Source organism: Balaenoptera borealis, assembly GCF_965194805.1.
Source record: "Balaenoptera borealis genome assembly, chromosome: 11".
In the NCBI taxonomy this organism is placed as follows: Eukaryota; Metazoa; Chordata; class Mammalia; order Artiodactyla; family Balaenopteridae; genus Balaenoptera; species Balaenoptera borealis.
In genome coordinates, this window is record NC_138868.1 from 51,585,887 (window position 1) to 51,604,918 (window position 19,032).

General features: G+C 56.2%; 1 protein-coding gene across 5 annotated transcripts in view; it reads right to left on the bottom strand.

Moving 5' to 3' along the window:
* Window positions 1-19,032, bottom strand: part of PDE2A (phosphodiesterase 2A) — a 92,607-nt gene that overhangs the window by 38,653 nt on the left and 34,922 nt on the right. For 2 of the 5 annotated variants that reach the window (XM_082340620.1, XM_082340617.1), the window contains exon 3: window positions 14,465-14,526. The exons of 2 other annotated variants lie outside the window; for them this stretch is intronic. In XM_082340620.1, the coding sequence (XP_082196746.1) occupies window positions 14,465-14,526 (62 nt within the window). The remainder of the gene's footprint in view (window positions 1-14,464; window positions 14,527-19,032) is intronic. One more of the 5 variants, XM_082340625.1, reaches the window with a different exon arrangement.

Sequence of the window (19,032 nt, forward strand, 5' to 3'; positions counted from 1 at the left end):
CCTTCCGTGGCCTTCAGCGTGGGTTGGGAGCTGGACAAAGCAAGTCCAGGAGCCTCTGAGAGGCAGGCACAGTGGCCCAAGCTGGAGAGGAGGATGGAGCCGAGTGACCCACTGGACTAGCGTCAGAAAAGAGTTAATGTCTCTCAGGAAATGATGGCTGAAGGAACAATTGGATACATGAATGAATGAATAAATGAGCCTCCCTCATTTGGGCCTCCCTCCAGGAACATTTTGTCATTGTTCCCTCTCTCAGGCCAATCTGAACCTCCCACCCAGGGGCTCTTACAGCCCTGTGCTCCCCACGATGGCATGGCATGCAGAGTTGCCACTACTGTCCATCTGGCTCCCCCATCAGATTGGGGGTTCTTAGAGGGCAGAGGCTGTGCCCTATTCCTCCTGGGGACCCCGGTATCACGCAGCCTGTCACAGGTGTCAGGAGGTGTTTGCTGAGCTATAAAATGATAACTGGACTCCTGAGTGCCCAGGGCTGTTGGGCTGTGAAGGGTATATGCCATTACCAAGCAGAGGGGTGGACCCCATGATTCCCGGAGGTCCCCAGGCTGGGGAGACAGCTGCACCCTCTCAAAGTCTCCCAAGTCTGGCACAGTGACTGTCTTAGAGGAGCCTAAGGTATGAGGGTGCCTTGTGCTGAGAACTTTTGGCAACCTTTCCAAGGCATCTCTGCAGGCCAGGAGGCTCTTCTGCCTCAGGATCACCTCCCAGTGCAGGCAGGGCAGGGGACAGCATGTCAGGAAGGAGGGGCTCTTCCCCGAGAGGAGCACTATCTTTATCACCTTCTTTCATGAAGGCTTTTCCAGGCAGCCTTCCTGGATGGGTCACTTGTCCTCTTCCCAGGCCTCCTGAGAATTCCCACAGGATCAGAGTCTACAGGGCCCCAGGCCCATGGAGCCCAATCCCTGGCTTGATGAGGGTAGACTAAGACCAGGAGAGGCAGGACAGGACTTGCCCAGGGTCTCACGTGGAGCCAGGAGGCCCTTGCCCCAGTCCAGAGGCCTCCAGGACACATTAGGCTCCCTCCCTGCTATGCACTGTTTGTCTTAGTGGCCCCTCCAGTACCTTGCCTTGGCCAGCGGATGGGCTGAGCCCCTCTCAGGTGCAGGGTGGGGCTGGGTGTCTTCCTCCAAGCCAGGGACAGGGCCTCGTGTCTCTCCCTCTGTGCCAGACACGGTACCCACAGTGGGAGGTAAATGCTGGATGGCACTGGCCCCAGGGTCAGTGCGGGCCTGCAGAGGGCAGGGAGGAAGGGCTAACCTAGGGAGGGGCTGCTGGGGGTGAAGGGCAGGCAGGTCTGGCAGAGCACCTCCTCCAGCACAAGACCGACAGCAGGAGACAGAGCGGCTGCCACTGCCATGGGGCTCTCCTGGCTCTGACCTGAGTTCTCTGTTTCCCTCCCAGCCTTCCTGGGTTCTCCATATCTGTCCCTCTTTCTCTCAGTCTGTTCTTCTCTGGTATGTGTCTCTCCCACAGCCTCACTGCTGGGTCCCATGACTGTATTTGGCTCTGTCTTCAGGGCCTGGCCCATCCCAGCTGTTCCCCAAATCCTGGCAGGGGGGGGTGGGGGTTGGGAGGGAGGGTGAGTATGAGAAAGAGACTGGGACAGAGATGAGGACCGATTCAGAGGCAGAGGGACAGACACAAGAGCCAGGAGGGGACCCTGGGGACGGGGCTGGGGAGGCCGGGCTGGCCAGGGTCTTCAAGCCTCCCCAGTCCTGAGGACAAAGCCAGAATTGGAGGGAGGAGCGGGGTCCACCCTTTCCCTCTGCACTGGCTCCTGGCCCCCCTTCCTTCTCCCTGCCCCAGCAGGAATGTGTGAGCACTTTAATTGTTCCTAAAAATAGTCCCACTGTATTGGGGGCTGGAATGAGCAATCTTCTGGGCAGGGTTCATCTCAGGCATGTCCCTGCCTCTGGGCTCCCAACCACTCTGTTCCCCAGAGAGGGGGGCCTTTCTGAGCCTCCCCCAACCCATAGCTGCAGTGCTGCATTCTTCCCTTGCAGAAGCCTGCCACGGCTCCCAGGGCCCTGGGATAGGCTCTGAGTTCCCGGACCTGCTGGAGTTGTTTGTGAAGCACCTCAGACGAGGGCACTGCTGTTCCTGCTGACACCCTGGTCCAGGCTTCACGCTCTAGACTCTTCCCAGCTCTCCAACCTTAACCCCCCAACCCCTTCATCCCCCCACCTCCAGGCCTTGGCTCCTCCTTTTCCATTTCCTGCACCAGATGTCCTCTCTTCTCCCCTCCTGTCCTTCCAGGCAGGGGTTCCTAACCCCCGGGCTGCGGACCAGTACCGGGCTGCAGCCTGTTAGGAACCGGGCCACACAGCAGGAGGTGAGTGGTGGGTGAGTGAGCAAAGCTTCATCTGCCGCGATGCTTCCCATCACTCACATTACCGCCTGAACCATCCTCCCCCCTCCCCCCTACCCGCCCTCATCCGTGGAAAAATTGTCTCCCACGAAACCGGTCCCTGGTGCCAAAAAGGTTGGGGACCGCTGCTTCCAGGCTCAGCCCAGGTCTGCTCCAGTGCCCCACCCCTCGCTGTGCTATCCTGCTCCCCAGTCCTGTTCTCATCCCCACCTCCCCTCCACTGTTCCCCTTGGCAGATCAGCAAGGGCTGAGCCTCTCCGCGCCACCGCTGCCCCAAGCAAAGCTCTGAGGCGCAGCCCTTCTCCAGGGAAGGGGACACTGGGGAGACGCTGCAGGCTCTGGGGCCCCACGCCCTGCCCTGAACCCTGGACCTTATTGGCCCCTCCATCTCTCCACCCCAGCTTTGGTTTTGTCTTCTGCACCCTGGGTCTGGAATGTCTCTCCATTTCAGTCTCCAGGTGAAAGCCCATCTAGTCTCACCTCCTCTCTGCCTCCATTTTTCAGATGGGGGAACTGAGCCCCAGAGAGGGGCGGTGATGGGTCCACAAGTCCACAGGAAGCTGGCCGTGGGCCTCGGTCACACCGCATCATTATGCAGGGTCCCCCTCGTTGGGGCTCCAGAGGCAGGGCTCCTCACACAACCCACCACCCCACCCACCCCGCCCGGGGAAGGCAGGCTGGCATCCAAAATCGTTTGCCTTTGGAGGGCCCAGGAAGCCACAGAACAAACATCCGGAGTCTCTGGAATTTCTCCTACTCTCCCTCCTCATATCCTCATATCTCAAGGATCCGGGAGCAACTGAGTACGTGTACACACACACACACAGACACACACACAGACACACACAGAGCCCAGGGCCGGGTAAATACGTGAGCCCAGGAGATCTCACGTGATTGTTGTGCCTGTGAATCTGTGCAGGTCCTTTAGAGGCCCCCAAACCCTAAAAAGATGAGGATGTCCCCCAATCTCACCAGACCTTATATAAATTTTGTCTTGGAAATGAACATTAAAATCACATTTGTGTGACTTTTCTGATTGCAAAATTCTGAATACACTCATCACAACTGACTTTTTTTCCTACTTTGTAGGGCGCTCCTGCTTTGCTAGTGACCTAAGCACATGTGTGGCCTGCCCATTAGTTGTCCATAATGCATGTCCCTACAGGCCATCATGTTACCACAGCAGAATATGACCCTTGGGTTATTAGGAGGATATCTGTGTGAAAGCATGTGGGTCTGTGACTCTGGGAGAATGTGTGTGAAAGTGTAAATATGTGAGCACCCCTGAGGCACCATCTGTGCACGAGCCATCTGCACGTACGGGTGCCCATGCATGTGTTATGTGGGTTGTCAGTGTCTGTGTGAGCCTGGGTGTGTGCAGCAAGTGTGTAGCTGTCTGTGGAACTGTGAGTGCACCAGTGGCGGGTTTTGTCTCCGAGCAAGTGAATGAGTTTATGGCTGACTGTTGGCATCTGTGCCTGTGGGGGGTTTGATTCTCCTGCCCCGTGGACCCCACCACCTCCTCCATCACCTCTGCCAGACCTGGGCTCACATCCCTACCCTGCCACACACCACCTGTGTGGCACTGGACAAGCTTTTCACCTCCCTGGGCTCAGTTTCCTCATCTATAAAATGGTGCCTTCTCCCAGAGCCACTGAGAAGACTCAAGGGGAACCATGAGGTCCTGCCTAAGTTGCTCCCAGCTAGGGGCTAGGCCACCTCTGTGCAAGTTACAAAGAGGTGACCCCAACCCTCTGGGCCAATGCAGCCTGAGGGGCAAGGATTGGTAGGGGAGAATGAGCTGGGTTTTAGTGCCACCCTGCCTCTGTTGGAGCCCTGTGCAAGCAAGGTACAACCTGCGAGGTTAGAAGCTGTGGCCCTGCAGGTGACCAAGAAATACTAGCTCCCTTTCTTCCTGCCCTCGCTCCAGGTATGCAGCCTGGGACTAGAGGGTCTCTGACTCTAGACAGAGATGAGGCTCTGAGGACACCCGCCCCCTCCTAACTCCCCCTAGGGTTCTGTCCCCTTCACCCACCCTCTACCCCACCCTCTCCAAAGCCCAAGGGAAGGCCCTACAGAAGCCATAAGGGGGCACTGACCAGATCTGGGATGCAGAGACCAGCTATGCTGGCCAGAGGCTCAGAGACTACCCCCCACCCCACTCTCATTGTCAGACAGGGAGACTGAGACATGGAAAGGGCCAGGGACCCTCCAGGGACACAAGTGAACCCAGTCATTCCAAGCCTTTGTCTCAAGATCTCTGTGGCTGGAGTTGGGGAGACCCAAGCTCTGGACTCTTTTGGCTCCAGAATGGAGCCCAAGGGAGTGGGTGGGTCTCTCCCGAGAGACAGGCACTTCCAGACCTGTGCTCTCAGCTACTGGGGTGGATCTCCTACCCATCCCCACCCACCCCACCGGGGCCAGATCCCCTACTGGTGTGATTAACCAAATTATGGCATTTTTTTCTTGAGCAAATTGCATCGGCCTAATTGAATGAGGCTGCAGGAGCCTGGACTGGAGGCTGAGAGCGGGCGAGGACGGCAGGAGCCAGGGAGAGGAGTGGGGGGGAGCAAGCTGGGGTGGGGAGGCCCTGACAATGCCGAACAGGGGACAGAAGGGGCGGGAGAGGGAGGGCGGAGGGCTGTGGGCATAGAACACATCATTCATTCTGTGCACCCTCTCTGCGCACCCACTGGCGCTCCCATCACACCAGGTGCCTGGGCACAAGGATTTCAGGGGTGGTCTCCCCAAGAGACCACTGAGCATTTGCTCAGTGCCAGGCACTGTGTTCATTTAAAAGCACCGTTTCACGTAATCCTCCCAACCGCCCTATTTTATACTTGAGGGAATTGATGCTCAAGAGATAAAATGACTTGCTAAAAGTCACAGCCAGACAGGGCTGTCTGACACCATAGCTTAACAGGTACCTGCGGCGTCCCACTACCGTGCTCCCACCCTGCCTCCAGGAAGCCTTCCTGGAGAGTTCAGAGAAAGGAACAGGCCTCACGCCAGCTCATACTTGGGCCCAGACACCATTTCTGTCCCCATCGAGCATTTCTCCTTGTCCACTCTGTGACGTCTGTCCTCCGTCTGACGGTCAGCAGCTGAGGCTGGCACTGATCCGACACGATTGCACACACCCCCGTCAACCACAACACACCGCAATCCCTCTCATTCCCATGCAGCAACCACTCTGTGTCATACTCATCACTTCAGGGCGACACGATCACTGTCACCTTCATATGGCATGTCCCACATACTCAGTGACACACAATCATTTCACGGTGTCCATAGTGTCACACATCACTGTCACGGGGCCACACACAGTGAAACTATCACTTTTGCCCTCAATCAGGGTGGCCCACCTTCAGTGTCACACACTATGTCTCAAGGTCCCCAGTGTCACCCTCACACAGCCTCACACACACAGTTCCAAGCTGGCTCTGTGTTGCACTGTCTCATTTCAGCATCATCCAGGACCTTCTGACCTTAAAAATATCCACCTTTGGTGAAATGACATCATGTCTGAGATTTGTGTTAAAATACTTCAGCAAAGCAACCTACAAAATGGGAGAAAATATTTGCAATCATATATCTGATAAGGGGTTAGTATCCAGAATATACAAAGAAGTCCTACAGCTCAACCACAAAATAAACAAACAACCTGATTTTAAAATGGGCAAAGGCCTTGAATAGACATTTCTCTAAAGATGTACGAATGGCCAACAAGCACATGAAAAGACGCTCAGCAGCACTAATAATCAAGGAATGCAAATCAAAACTACAATGAAGGGACTTCCCTGGTGGTACAGTGGTTAAGAATCTGCCTGCCAGCGCAGGGGACATGGGTTCGAGCCCTGGTCCAGGAAGATCCCACATGCTGCAGAGCAAGTAAGCCCGTGCGCCACAACTACCGAGCCCGCATGCCACAACTACTGAAGCTGGGGCGTCTAGAGCCCGTGCTCCACAAGAAGAGAAGCCACTGCAATGAGAAGCCCGCACACCGCAACGAAGACCCAATGGAGCCAAAAATAAATAAATAAATAAATTTATTTTAAAAAAAAGTGTTGGTGAGGATGTGGAGAAATTGGAACCCTGGTACACTGTTGGTGGGAGTGTAAAGTGGTACAGCTGCTGTGGAAAACAGTATGGTGGTTCCTCAAAAATTAAAGATTAAGTTACCATATGACCCAGCAATTCCACTTCTGGTTATATATCTTAAAGAATTGAAAGCAGGATCTTAAAGAGCTATTTGCACACCCATGTTCACAGCAGCACTATTCATAAGAGTCAAAAGGTGGAAGCAACCCAAGTGTCCATCAATGGAAGAACTGATAAACAAAATGTGGTTTATTCATGCAATAGAACATTATTCAGCCTCAAAGAGGAAGGGAATTCTGACATATGTTATAACATGGCATGGATGAACCTTGAGGACATTATGCTGAATGAAATGTCAGTCATAAAAAGACAAATACTGTATGATTCCACTTATATGATGTACCTAGGATAGTCAGATTCATAGAGACAGAAAGTAGAATAGTGGTTACCTGGGGCTGGGGGAAGAGGAAGTTTGTTTAATGGGTATAAGTTTCAGTTTTGCAAAGTGAAAAACGTTCTGGAAAATGGCTGCACATCAATGTGAATGTACTTAACACCACTGAACTCTACATTTAAAAATAGTTAAGATGGTAAATTTTATGTTATGTGCATTTTATCACAATTAAAAAATTTTTTAATAAAGTATTTCAAGAAAGGAAAATAAAAAGAAAAGAGGGGTAGATGAACTAAATATATCTAAATCTTAATAACTGCTAGATTTGGGTGATGGGTGTATGGCAAGCGTATTGTATTCTTCTCCCTCCTATTGTGTGTTTAAAATATTCCATAATAAAAAAAATTGTACTCTCCCTTGACCTCACACCTCTTTGCAGCAACCATGCCTCTCCTCTGCATCCCTTCACAGTGGAAGGTCTCCAAAGGGCTGACTATGCTCTGTCTTCACCTCCACTTACCACCTGCCCAGGCCATCTGGCTTCTGGCCCCACCCCGTCACCAACAGGGTTCTTGTCAGGCTTATTTAAGCACGTGGCCCAGCCCAGCACAATCTCCCTGATCCCACCTTACCTGACAGCATGGCAGCATCCCTCCCTGTTGAACCTCTCCCCTCCCGTGACTTCCGGCTTCAACTGTCTGGTCTCCTCCACCTCCCTGGCAGCTCCTCCTCTGTCTCCTTGCTGCTCCTCTTCACCTCAGGGCTCAGTCCTCAGTCCTCACCTCTTCTCTCACTATGCTCTCTCCCTAGGTCATCCCAGCAAGGTCCATGGTTAATAAACCAGCTCTGCCTGCTGACTCCCAAATATATCCCCAGCTTGGCCTCTGCTGCCCACTGGACGCCTTCACCTGGATGTTTGACTTACATCCGAAACAGGTCTGTCAGTTTCTGCCTCCTTGTCCTCCCCCATCCCATGAATCCTGACTTTCCCCGAGTCTTTACCCATCCCAGTAACATCTCCACCAACCATCCCTTGGTTCTTCAAGCCAGAAACCTGGCAGCCATCCTCCCTTTTTCCTTCTGGTTCATCCTCCAATTCATCAGCAAGTTCAGTCATTTCTACCTGCAAATATCTCCAAGATTTGTCCATTTCTCTCCAACTCTGCCCACCCCTTAGCCCAGGCACCACCATCTCCTGCTTAGGTGGCTGCAGCAGCCTCCAACTGTCTGCCCGTCTCCTCTTGGCCCCTCCAACTGGTCCCCCGCATACACTCTGCAGCCAGAGTACAGACTCTTTCAAAACCATAGACTGGATCATGTCATTTCCCTGCCTGAACCCATCGGGCTCTTCCCATGACAGCATCACACACAGGGTTGTGTGCTCACAGTTCACGTTGTCACAACCATTACACACAGCATCACACATTCAATGTCAGGGTCAGGGTCACACAGTATCACACCCTGGTTTTCACACACTTGATGTCACTCTGTGTTACACCCTTGGTTGCACACTCAGACTCACCATATGCCTGGGGCCCACATTGACCATTCAGTGTCAGACACTTGAGCCCCAAACTCAGGACCACACCTGTTATTGCACAGTGTCATTCATCTGTGTTTACATATTTCATCCTCACGGTGTCACACCCTCAGTGTCACACTTGGTCACTCAGCATCACAAAATCAGTATCACACAGTATCGGTGTCACACACTTGGTGGCACATCCACTGTCTCACACAGTCTTCGACAAGTGGTGTCAGACACTTGGTATCACTCAGTGTCACATACTCAGTGTCACACTCAGTGACTCACCCACTCTTCACACAGTATCCCATGATTTCACAAGCTCAGTATCACACAGCAGAATACCCGCTGCCCCACAATCAGTGTCTCAGTGTCACCCTCAGCATCGCCCTGGGTCCCACAAGCTCCCCCCACCCCCACCCTGCTGGGTCCAGTCGCCAGAGCTGCTGCCCCATGTCAAGGCTGTTTCCTGTTGTTGTGCTCAGAGTCCTCAGCCACTGCCTGTTCCTTCAAGGATTTCCTGTTGTCAGGGCCCCAGTCAGGCCTGGCCCAGCCTGGGTACACAGCCTAAAGCCCAAGAGCCGGCTGGCTGGCAGGAGCCCTGGGCCCCTCTACCTGCCCCTGTCCTCGCTGGGCCCGTCGGATTTTCCCCTGTTCAATCAACCTGGATCCCCCGTGTACCTGGGCTTGTGCTGTGTCACTGAAAGGAGGTGACCTCTGGGCCCTGCCCCACTCCCAGAGTGCCCAGGCCTGTGCTTCCCAGAAGGGGGACTCTTCGGCAGCTTGGACGCAGCTGTCTGCATTGTCTGAGCGGCTTGGGACAAGACCTTAGCTGGTCTGCGGGGCTCAGACTGAAGCTGCTGGGAGCCAGAGGAGAGGGACTGGGCGTGAAAGGGGGAGGACACAGGGTTAGGGGGTTAGGGAGTTAGGGAAGGCTTCCCAGAGGAAGCCAGCTGAGAGCTGGGACAGACAAGGAAGTGGAAGAAAAGGCATCCCAAGGTGTGGGCAGCAGACAGGAGCAAAGGCTTGGAGGCAGGAACCGGAGGAGACAGGTTGGCAGGGATGAAGATAGGAATGTGAGAGGGGGTGAGGTTAGGCTGACGGTTTCTCTCCCATCTGCTCCCTTCTCTCTCACACCAGCATTCAGACTCCAGCTCCAGGCCGGAGCCACAGGGCACGCCCTTCCTGGCCCTGCCTTCGAGCCCCCCAGATTGCCCCTCAAGGCCGCCAAGCCCCCTCACCTCCTGCCCAGGCCAGCCCGCAGGAAGGACAGGCGGAGGCCAGCGCACGCTCCCCACACGGCCGAAGATAAATATTTCCCGGGAAACGGAACTTGTTCTCTCTGTGTTTACAGCCAAGGGCCAGGCAGGGTGGGGGGAGGGGAGGGGCCAGCCAGAGGAACCTCGTCCAGCCCTGGGGCCCACAGCATCTGGCCCAGCATTGCCCCAGACCTGCTGTGTGACTCTGAGTCAGTACCCACCTCTCTCTGAGCCTCCACTGCAAGCCCTCAAGGGGACCTCCCTGGGCCTTGGCCTGCCCACAAGCCTGGCCCAGCTTCAGCTGCATCTTCTCTGGGTGAAAATCCCTGGTGCTTGAGGCCTCCCCCTTAAGACTAGGCTTCTCTAATGGCAGGACCTGCGTCTGCCCATCTCTGCCTTGTCCTTGGTCAGTCAGGGGTGTGGACAGACGGATGGACAGACAGAGAAACAGGCTGTGGTGGCAGCTGAGACCACCTCCTTGGCCCAAGTTCCTGCACACCCTGGGCCTGTGCAGCCCGACAGGTGGGCCCAGACAGATGGCAGGGCCTCGGGCCCCCAGGGATGCCAGATGCTATGGCCAACTTGTTGTCAGCAGCTCCCTTGGGGCTGTGGGGCATCATGGAGGCCACTTGCTCCTGATGTGCGGAATCCAGGAGGAGGCTGGCACATCTGCCAGTTAGGAGCATTCATTTAAGAATTTTAAATATGAGCCTGGAAAGCGCTGCCTGCAGCAGCCCTTCCAGCCTCGCCCCAATGCTCCCTGCATAGTAACCAGGGCTCCACTCACATGTCAGCCTTCTCCTGTGGAGACCTGGGGGCACCCTTCCCACAAGCCCTTGCACAAGCTGCTCCTCTCACCTACAAAGCCTTTCCCAACCCCCACAGCAATCCTACCGGACAGGACCAGCTGGGCTCCTGCCCCTGCCTATGGCTATCCCACCACGGGGGCCCATTTATTCACCATTGCTGGCCTCAGCCTCACTCCAGACTCTGAGACCAAGCGCTCCTCAGACCAGGACCCAGGGGCGAAGGGGTGTTTGGAGCTGCGTTCTCAGCATGGAGCCAGCCTCCTGCAGCTCCTCTGTGTTCTTGGTCCCAGTCCTGTGCTGGTCCTTGTTGCCCTCAGGAGGTTCTCTCAGAAGTCGACCATGTGGCTCTATCCAGCTGATCTCTGGTCTCATCAGGGACCTTGACCCCCCCAATCCTTCAAAGTTCCAAGGCTGCCTCCTCCAGGAAGTCTCCAAGACTGCACCCAATACAGCAACTGCCCCCTTCTTAGAACTACTCCAACCGCCCCCCGCCCCCCGCCCACAGCCATTCTCATTCCATCAGGAAGCATTTATTGAGCATCTACTATATACCACGTAGGCCCAGCAGAGAAAAAGGGGACTCAGCCTTGGTTCCTACCTGCCAGGTGTTTATAACTATGTGGGAAAGGATATATAGCCATTACAACTATGTGGGAAAGAATAAATAACCACATGGGGTAACAAGTTATCCCACTGTAAGCTCAGGGAAGCTTGGGGTTGTGAGTGCCCAGGAAAAAGGAGAAGCTGACTTGAGCTGGGTGGAGGACGCAATCTGAGAGGACTTCATAGAGGAGGTGGCATCTAATCTGAGGCTTGAAAAGGGAGTAGGTGGAGAAAAAAAGGAAAGGCATTCCAGAGAGAGGGGTCAGTGTGAACAAAGGCAGGGAGGTCAGGAAGAGTGGGTGTCCTGGAAGTCAGCACTGCCATGTCTGGGGGCAAGGGATGGACATGAGGTGGTCCAGCAGGTATGGCTGGCAATGCCATGACAAGGGTGTGGTCTTTCCTTATCCCATGGGCAAGAATAGAGGAGTCAGTGCCAGGCAGAGCATTAGGGTGCTTAGTGTGGATACCAGTACCCTTGTCCATGTCTGCCTCTTCCCCAGCCCCTGCCCCAGCTGGGGCTCCCAAGCCCCCATCTAGGCTCTGAGAGCCAGCACAGAGAGGGCATGGACCCAGAGTGCTCAGCTTACTACCTCAGCTGCCTCAGCCCCAACATCCAGAGAGAGTAATGGCCCTGGCGCTGAAGGATGATTGCAGACTGTGCCTGAAGAGCCCCTCCCCCAAGCCGGCCAGCTGGCACAGGGGCCAGGGAGCCATCCCAAGCCGGTGTGCTGAACAGACGCCCGCTAGGTGGGAATGGGTCCTGGCAGCCCTGCTCTCGTGGCTGTCGTGCTGCCAGTGCCAGGAGAACGTGCTGTACCCACAGAACCTCCGTGAACACCAGCCCAGCCCTGCAGTGCACCCTGTCTCACAGAGCACAGCTGTCTAGACCTGGCTCCAAGGATCTCACCCTTGAGGGAAGCAGGGAGGGTACCAACTCCCGCCAAGGACCTTCTGTGGGCCAGGCCTGAGGCAGGCACCTCACGCATACTGTCTTTGTAACTTCTCCCAGCAGCTTTGCTGTGATTATGCCCAATAATAGTGATTATGTCCAATAATGATGAAGCTTCTTATCCCCCTTTGACAGGTGAGGAAACTGATGCCCAGGCTGGTTAAGGGACTGGCCCAAGGTCACACACCTAGGAAGTGGTGAAGCTGGGACTTGAACTCATGCCCATCTGACCCCATGGTCTGTTCACTGGATGATGCCGTCATCTCCCCAGGCTCTGCTCCCTCAGGAGGGCTGCTCATCAGTCTCCCATCCCTCTTCCCTCTTTCCCTCCAGTGGTCCCAATAGTTTGAGCAACACCCTAGGGTCCCTATTCTCTCCAGTCCTATCCTTTCTATGTTGCATCAACCTGTCTCTCCCCAGCAGGGCTGAGCGTGGGCCTGGGTACTGGGGAAAGGGTGCTAAGTAAACCCAGAAACAGAGCAGGCTCTGCCCAGAGGCCAGGAAGACACCTGCCATCTTTGTGGTGGGTGTGGGGCTGGGGGGCAGGACGGAGCTAAGAGCTAAGGAGCTAGGAGCTAAGAACTGAGGGGCTCAAAGCCCAAGATCCTCAGTATGAGAGAGGGGGCAGCAGGACCCAGGCCAAGGAAAGGCAGAGGGAGCAAATGCGGATGATCTGGGGATGCCTCATGGGGAGGGGAAGAAAGGAAGGGCAGAACTTGAATTTGCAGGGAGCATGGCCAAGGGCCTAGGGAAAGGAGGCTATGAACAGAGGCATAAACAAGAAGCCTGGGCCTTACTCCTTCCCTTGGGACCCAGCTCCCATTGCCCAGGATGGTCTCAGCTTCTCCAAAGCTCTCTCCCCTCTCCAATTCCTGGGAGGATGACAAATCCAGTCTTTCCTAGCGGGTGGCAGCAGCTGCTGAGACACTGCTGGCTCCCAGGAACACCATCTGTCCCAGCTCTGTGGGGAGCCCCCGCCCCATGGGGAATGCCGTAACCATAAATAAATTAATAATGACTTTCCTGTTCCCCTCCTCTCTCCCCCTTCCCCAGCGCCCAGCTGCAGGCACACTCTCAGGGCTGGCCTCCATGTCCCAGCAGTGAGCCCACGCTGACCCCACTAGGCACCAGGCCCTGTGTGAGCGTCTTTTGCCATCTCACCCGAGGGCAGGGAGAGAGCGAGGGTTGGGCACGAGACACAGCTCCACTCTCAGCTCTGCCTCCGATTCACTCACTGTGTGACCCCGCTGGGCTTCAGCTTCCCCAAAGTAGACGAATAACAGCCCCTGCCTCCCAGGGAGGTTGCGGGGATTAAACAGGGAAGTGTGTCTAAAGCTCCTGGCCCAGAGGAGGGGCCGATACGGCAACAGCCTCCCCTTCCTCTCAGCCAGGCCCTGGGCACAAAGGAGGCTCATCTGAGGTTTGCTGTTTGGTCCGAGTTCATACACACCCCTCCTCTGTGCCAACCTTCACCACCCCCAGCCCACCCCATTTCTGCTGCTCAAGGCCCCATGGACACTGACGATTCTTATGAGGCCCCCCAAAGGCATGGTCAGGGGCTGGGATGGCACCCCTCATCTCAAAGGAAAGGCACTTGCTGAGCCCTCACCAGGTACCATTTGGAGGGCGGTGGGAGACCCACGAATGAAAAAGGCACATCCCAGGCAGGGCTCAAGATGCTCACAGTTCAGAGGGGAAGACACACAGAGTCACATAATGGAGAAAACAGGGTGCTAAAGGCACAGACAGCAGAATGCCCCAGCGGCTGATGGCCGGGGCAGGAGAGCTCAGAGGAGGGAGCGTGAGAGGCAGGGAGGGCTTCCTGGAGGAGGGGAGGCTAGAGCTGAGCCCAGAAGGATTTGGGAAGCTGAGGGGGGAAGAGGCCAGCAGCAGCGGTTCTAGGGAGGCAGGAGTGGATGAAGGGGGCACTGCAACCTGCCCAGGCTGCAGAGGGAGCAGGGGGAGGGGGAGCATGGAGAATTCTTAAGCCGAAAAGTGACAAGTTCAGGTTTGTGTGTTAGAAAGATCCTTCTGGCAGCCACATGGAGAATGGGGGCAACTGAAAGCAGACAGCCAGTGGCTGTCCAGGGGAAGGATGACCAGTCCCGGACTGGGGCAGGCAGAGGCAGAGCAGGAGAGGAGTTCAGGAAATACTTAGGGCAGAGAATCAATAGGGGATTGTTGGGTGAGGGTGGGGGGGACAAGGGAGGAGTCATGACACCCAGGTGACTTGGGAGGAGGACGAATCCTCAGGGGGAGGGAACTCTAGGGTGGGAGAGGTGGTCTTGGTGTGGGGTGACCCTAGGCTGGAGGGGGTGGGGCTGGGATTCGGCTCCAGCCTCCCAGTCCTCCCAGGGGTGGGGGCAATGCTCAGACTGACCCCCAGCTTGCGCCCCCCACCCCCCCAAGCCCACCCACTCCTCCCTCCGCTGAGCTCTCACCTGCAGTGTGCCGTCTCTACTCCCTGGGGGCACTGGCTCCTGTGCAAGGAGGTCCCGGCTGGCTGCAGAGACAAGAAGGCCAGGGGCTGAGGCCTGCCAGGCCTTCTCCCCTTCTCCCCAGGCTGCCCCTCCCCCAGCCCCCAGCAGACCTGGGGCCTCCTGTCTCCCACAGGTGGCCTCCTCCAGGGAGCCTTGCCTGAGGGCATCCTGCTTCCCATGGCCTCTGGCTCTGGTGTATTCTCAGTCCCCCAACTCTGAGAACAGAGCTAAACTCTTTCCTTAAGCCCGGGGCTCCTCAGGAGTGGAAAACCGCATTTTTACTCCTTCTGTGGTCCCCTCCACTTCTGCTTCTCTCCCTTCACTTCCCCTCTCTAAGCCTCAGCTTCCCATCTATAAAATGGGATTTGTAGTGCCCAGCTCACACAGTCACTGGGCTGGGCTCCCAGCTGGGGTTGCTGTGAATCCTAAGTGAATGGGACCATACGTGGGAGTCCTCAACCCAGTCTGGGCTCCAATCGGACACCCAACCTGCATCCTATAAGCACTATTACATGGCTTCTCAAGGGCTGGTACACACAGAAGCCACTGCCTCAGGAGCTCCTCATTCTCAGGAGTCCACCACCTGGGTGGCATCCAGAACCCCAGCCGCTCTGGGAGGCACCGCCCAGGGGCTGGCTGTCCCTCCCCACCCCCATCCACAAGCATACCCAGGCATCAGACAGGCACAGGCGGCGGGATATTCTGAGCCTGGCTTCATTCCCGTCAGCTGCTGGCCGCTATGCCAGCCTGGTGCGGGCGCGGGGGCTGATTTGATTTGGCAGCTTCGGAAGCGTGTGGTGGGGATGGGGAGGGGGAGGGGGGATGAGACACCCATCCCTGCTAGGAAATAGCCTCAGGCGCTCAGCGAGCTGGGGCAAGGGCACAAGCCAGCATGGGGGGTTGGTTCTGGGTTCCCTGCCTGGTGCCCCTGTCTTCTCACTCAGGCTCTGGACACCTGCCCGTGACTGCCGGAATCTACGGTTTTCCTTAGTGGTGACCATAGGGGTGACAGTAGCTGCACCTAGCGTGTGGATGCTTGTGGCAAGGTGTCTGGTTGTCCCACGTGTCCCTGTGTCCTGTGGGCTTCTCTCTACTCAGCAGTGCCTTCAGCTGGGCCTGAGAGTTGCCCAGGATGCATGGGTCTGGGGGGGATGGGGGACGATGGTCTACACGGGACCATCTCCCAGGGCAACTGTGGCTCCATGGCTGGGCCTTGATGGGGGACTGTCTGCAGCCCAGGGCATGGCAAGTTCGCGCATGCGCCTGCGTCTACTGCAGGGCCTCGTGTGCATTGGCTCGCCCAGTTCCTTCCCTCTGTGCGATGACCCCACTAACCCAGCCATGTCCGGCAGAGGAAATGACGCGGACCAAGATAAGTGCCTGACCTCAGGGCCCATCCCTTTTGTCTGAAAGCCTAAGCCTTCTTTACTTAACCCTGGCCTCCAATGGTCCACCCACCACCACCAAATTGCCCCAGGACAGCCCCTTCCCCTGCCCCTGAGAAGCAGTGCTAGTTTCACTTGATTCTCACTGCCCCCCAGGCTCTCCACCACTCCCTGAAGAGGCTCCTGCCCCACGCCCTCTGGGTCCCCATCACCCACTTCAAGAACAGGGAAGGTGGACAGGATGAGTGGGGTCTTGGCTAGGCATTCACAGCACCTCCATAATCCCGCCCCAGCCTCAGCGTTTACCACCCGCCTGCCTACCCCATACTCAGAGCAGCTCACCCCTCCCAGAGGCCCCAAGAATCTACACCACTCTGTTAATACGCTGCTGGTACCATGGGGACCTGGACTCCACAGCTTCCAATTAGAGAGCTGCTGCTGGAGGTCAGGGGCTCTGATGCTCTGACCTCTGCACTGAAAGGGCAGGGGGCGGCGTGTCAGACCAGGACCCTAGTCCTAAGAGGTCCACAGGCCAGGACTGTGCCCCAGACACCAGCCAGGAGGTCAGGGTAGGGTGGAGCCTACTTTGGGAAAGACGCAATGTCTCATCTGTCACCGCCTCCCCATTGTCCCACTGTCCTCTGGGGACCTCAGGACTCTCCCCACCCAGCCACAGGAAGCTAAGCCCCTCCTGAGACAGAAGGAGGGAACACTGAAGGAGGGGCTCCAGGACCAGAGAGAGACTCAGCCGTGCCCTTGGGATCACAGAGGAGGAATCTAGGCTCAACAGGGCTCAGTTGTCACAAAGGGGCTGGTGGGATGGAGACTCTGCAGAGAGGTCCTGGGGGGCTTCCTGGAGGAGGTGTGTGGTACCTCACAGGAAGAGAACACTAGGTTCCAGGACAGCTTCCTAACTACGTGGTATAGGTTTGTACCTGGGACCTGTATGTAGTTGCAAGTGTCTTTGTGTCCATGTGTGCATGGGTGTGCATCCCAGTCATGGAGTCCCCAGCTCTGGTCTGTGTCCCAAGGGCAGGGTCTGCCTGAGGTAGGGGTCAGCCAGGCAGCAGAGAAGAAGACAAAGAAAAAGAAGGGAGAACAGCTCAGGGCTGAGGAGAGAAGCCTGTCGGGTTGGTCATGACACAGTCAGTCCTCAAACCCTAGATGCCTGATGCCAAGACAGGGTGCTTCCGTGACCTGGGCTCTGCCACAGCCTACTGTGCAACTTTGGACAGGACCTTCCCCTCTCTGAGCTACTGTCTTCATCTGAAGAATAAAAGGAATGGACTTGATGACCTCCTAGGGCCCTTACAAGTCTAACAATCTTTTGGAGAGACTGACACACAAAGACAGCCAGAGATGGAACCTTATAGAGATGGGGAGAGAGCCCAAAAGGAAGAAGAGACGAGAGCAAGGGGTGGGATGGCAGGAGGACGAGAGAGGAGAACCCCAGGGAGGCCCATCGTGGGTCAGGGAGCTGGGGAGGGGTTCCCTGCTGGGGACCCTGTCCTCAGGGCCAAGACAGGACGTGGTAGACAATGCAGCCTTGCGCATGACAGGGAGCAGTTGTCACCACCCCACCTGTCTCCTGGTCTGTGGGAGGAGAAAGATGGTGGGTAACAGACAAATGTTCTGCCCCCCTGACCTGAGTCCTGCCTCCACTCCAGCTCTCCAGGTGTTCCAGGGGAAAGGGGGGAGCTGCAGGCAAAGGGGAGCTCCCAGGACTGGGAATCAGGAAGCCGTGTTTCAGGCCCTGCTGCGCTGTGGGATCAGGGCCAACTCCCAGCCTCCATCACTTGATCTGTGAACCCAACAGGCTGGGTCTTGCACAGCAGTACTGGGTTCTGAGGGACCCAGCCAGGGCCGGCTCTCTAGAGGGCTGAGATCCTTCTCTCCTGCCTGGAGGTTCTTTCCTCATCTCTGATGTGGGTGCTGAGACTGCACAATCCAAGAGGCAGCAAGCCGCTGGACAAAGGAGCTGGCCTTGTGCTGGGCGGGAGGCCTGTGCTACAAGGGAGCCCCCATCGGTCATCAGCCCTCCAGGCCCCCTGGCCTGGGACCTCCCTTCCGTAAGCCCTTCTCACAGCCACCCCCAGGGCACAAGCAGGGTCCTCCCTGCTTGGCCTGCGCTCAAGGGGTGCCGATGGGCCCCTAGCCGATGTCCACGCTGCCCCTCTGGCTGCCTGGCCTCTGCCCTAGGCGGAGGCCCTTTGTACTTGGGCCCTCACAGGCAGGGCTTCGTGCATTCCCGTGTCTGTGTCCAGGAAGTGTTCATGTCCTGTTTTCCCCCTCAGGCCGAGGCTGCCAGGGAAGGAGAGGGTGGGGGTAAGCAGGCCTCTCCTTCCTCCACTGTGGTCATTTCTCCCAGAGGCTTTAGGGGCTGGAAGGAAAGGGTACTCCTCTCTCTGCCATAGTCTGAAATGACTGAAGATTGGAGGCAGAGGGATGAAGGAAATGACCCCTTACCCTGAAAGCTTAGGGAGTGGTGGATCTTGCACACGCACGCACACCAGTTCTGCTGTGGCAGGAGAAACTATCCGTGCAACCCAGGTTGAGACGGTCTCCTTCCCCACTGACACCAAGCCAGCCCCTCCTCCCCTCCCTCCCTGGGGGTGGGGGCCACCCCGCCGCCCCCAAGCTGTCTCCATTGCTTTTTGCTATGTTTTTAATAACTGAACATCGACATTAACAAGGCAGGTGGTTGCAGCTCTTCCCAGCAACCCCATTTAGAATCATTGAATCATCAAATCATCAAATCCTAGAATCCTGGAATCACAGAACGTCTGCTTCTTCGGCTCCTAGAGTCTCAGCAACTTAAAGTCACAGAATGTCGGAATCACACAACCACGCATCCACACAGCCCTGGCCGGGAGCTGAGAGTCATGGAAGGCTGGAACCCCACAAACTGACAATGCCAGATTCTCCAGAGAGCTCATCCACCGCAACTTCCTCCTTTTACAGGTGAGAAAATGCAGCCCAGAAAGTGGCCTTATGCAAGATCACTGGACAGTAGGAGCCAAGCAATGCCCAGATCCGAGATTGCAAGATGGGACCTCAGTAACCCAGTCTTCCGGAAATGGCGCAACTTTTACTTTCGGGAATACAGATATTCAAGCTGGAGTGATGCTGCTCTTTTAGCTTTGC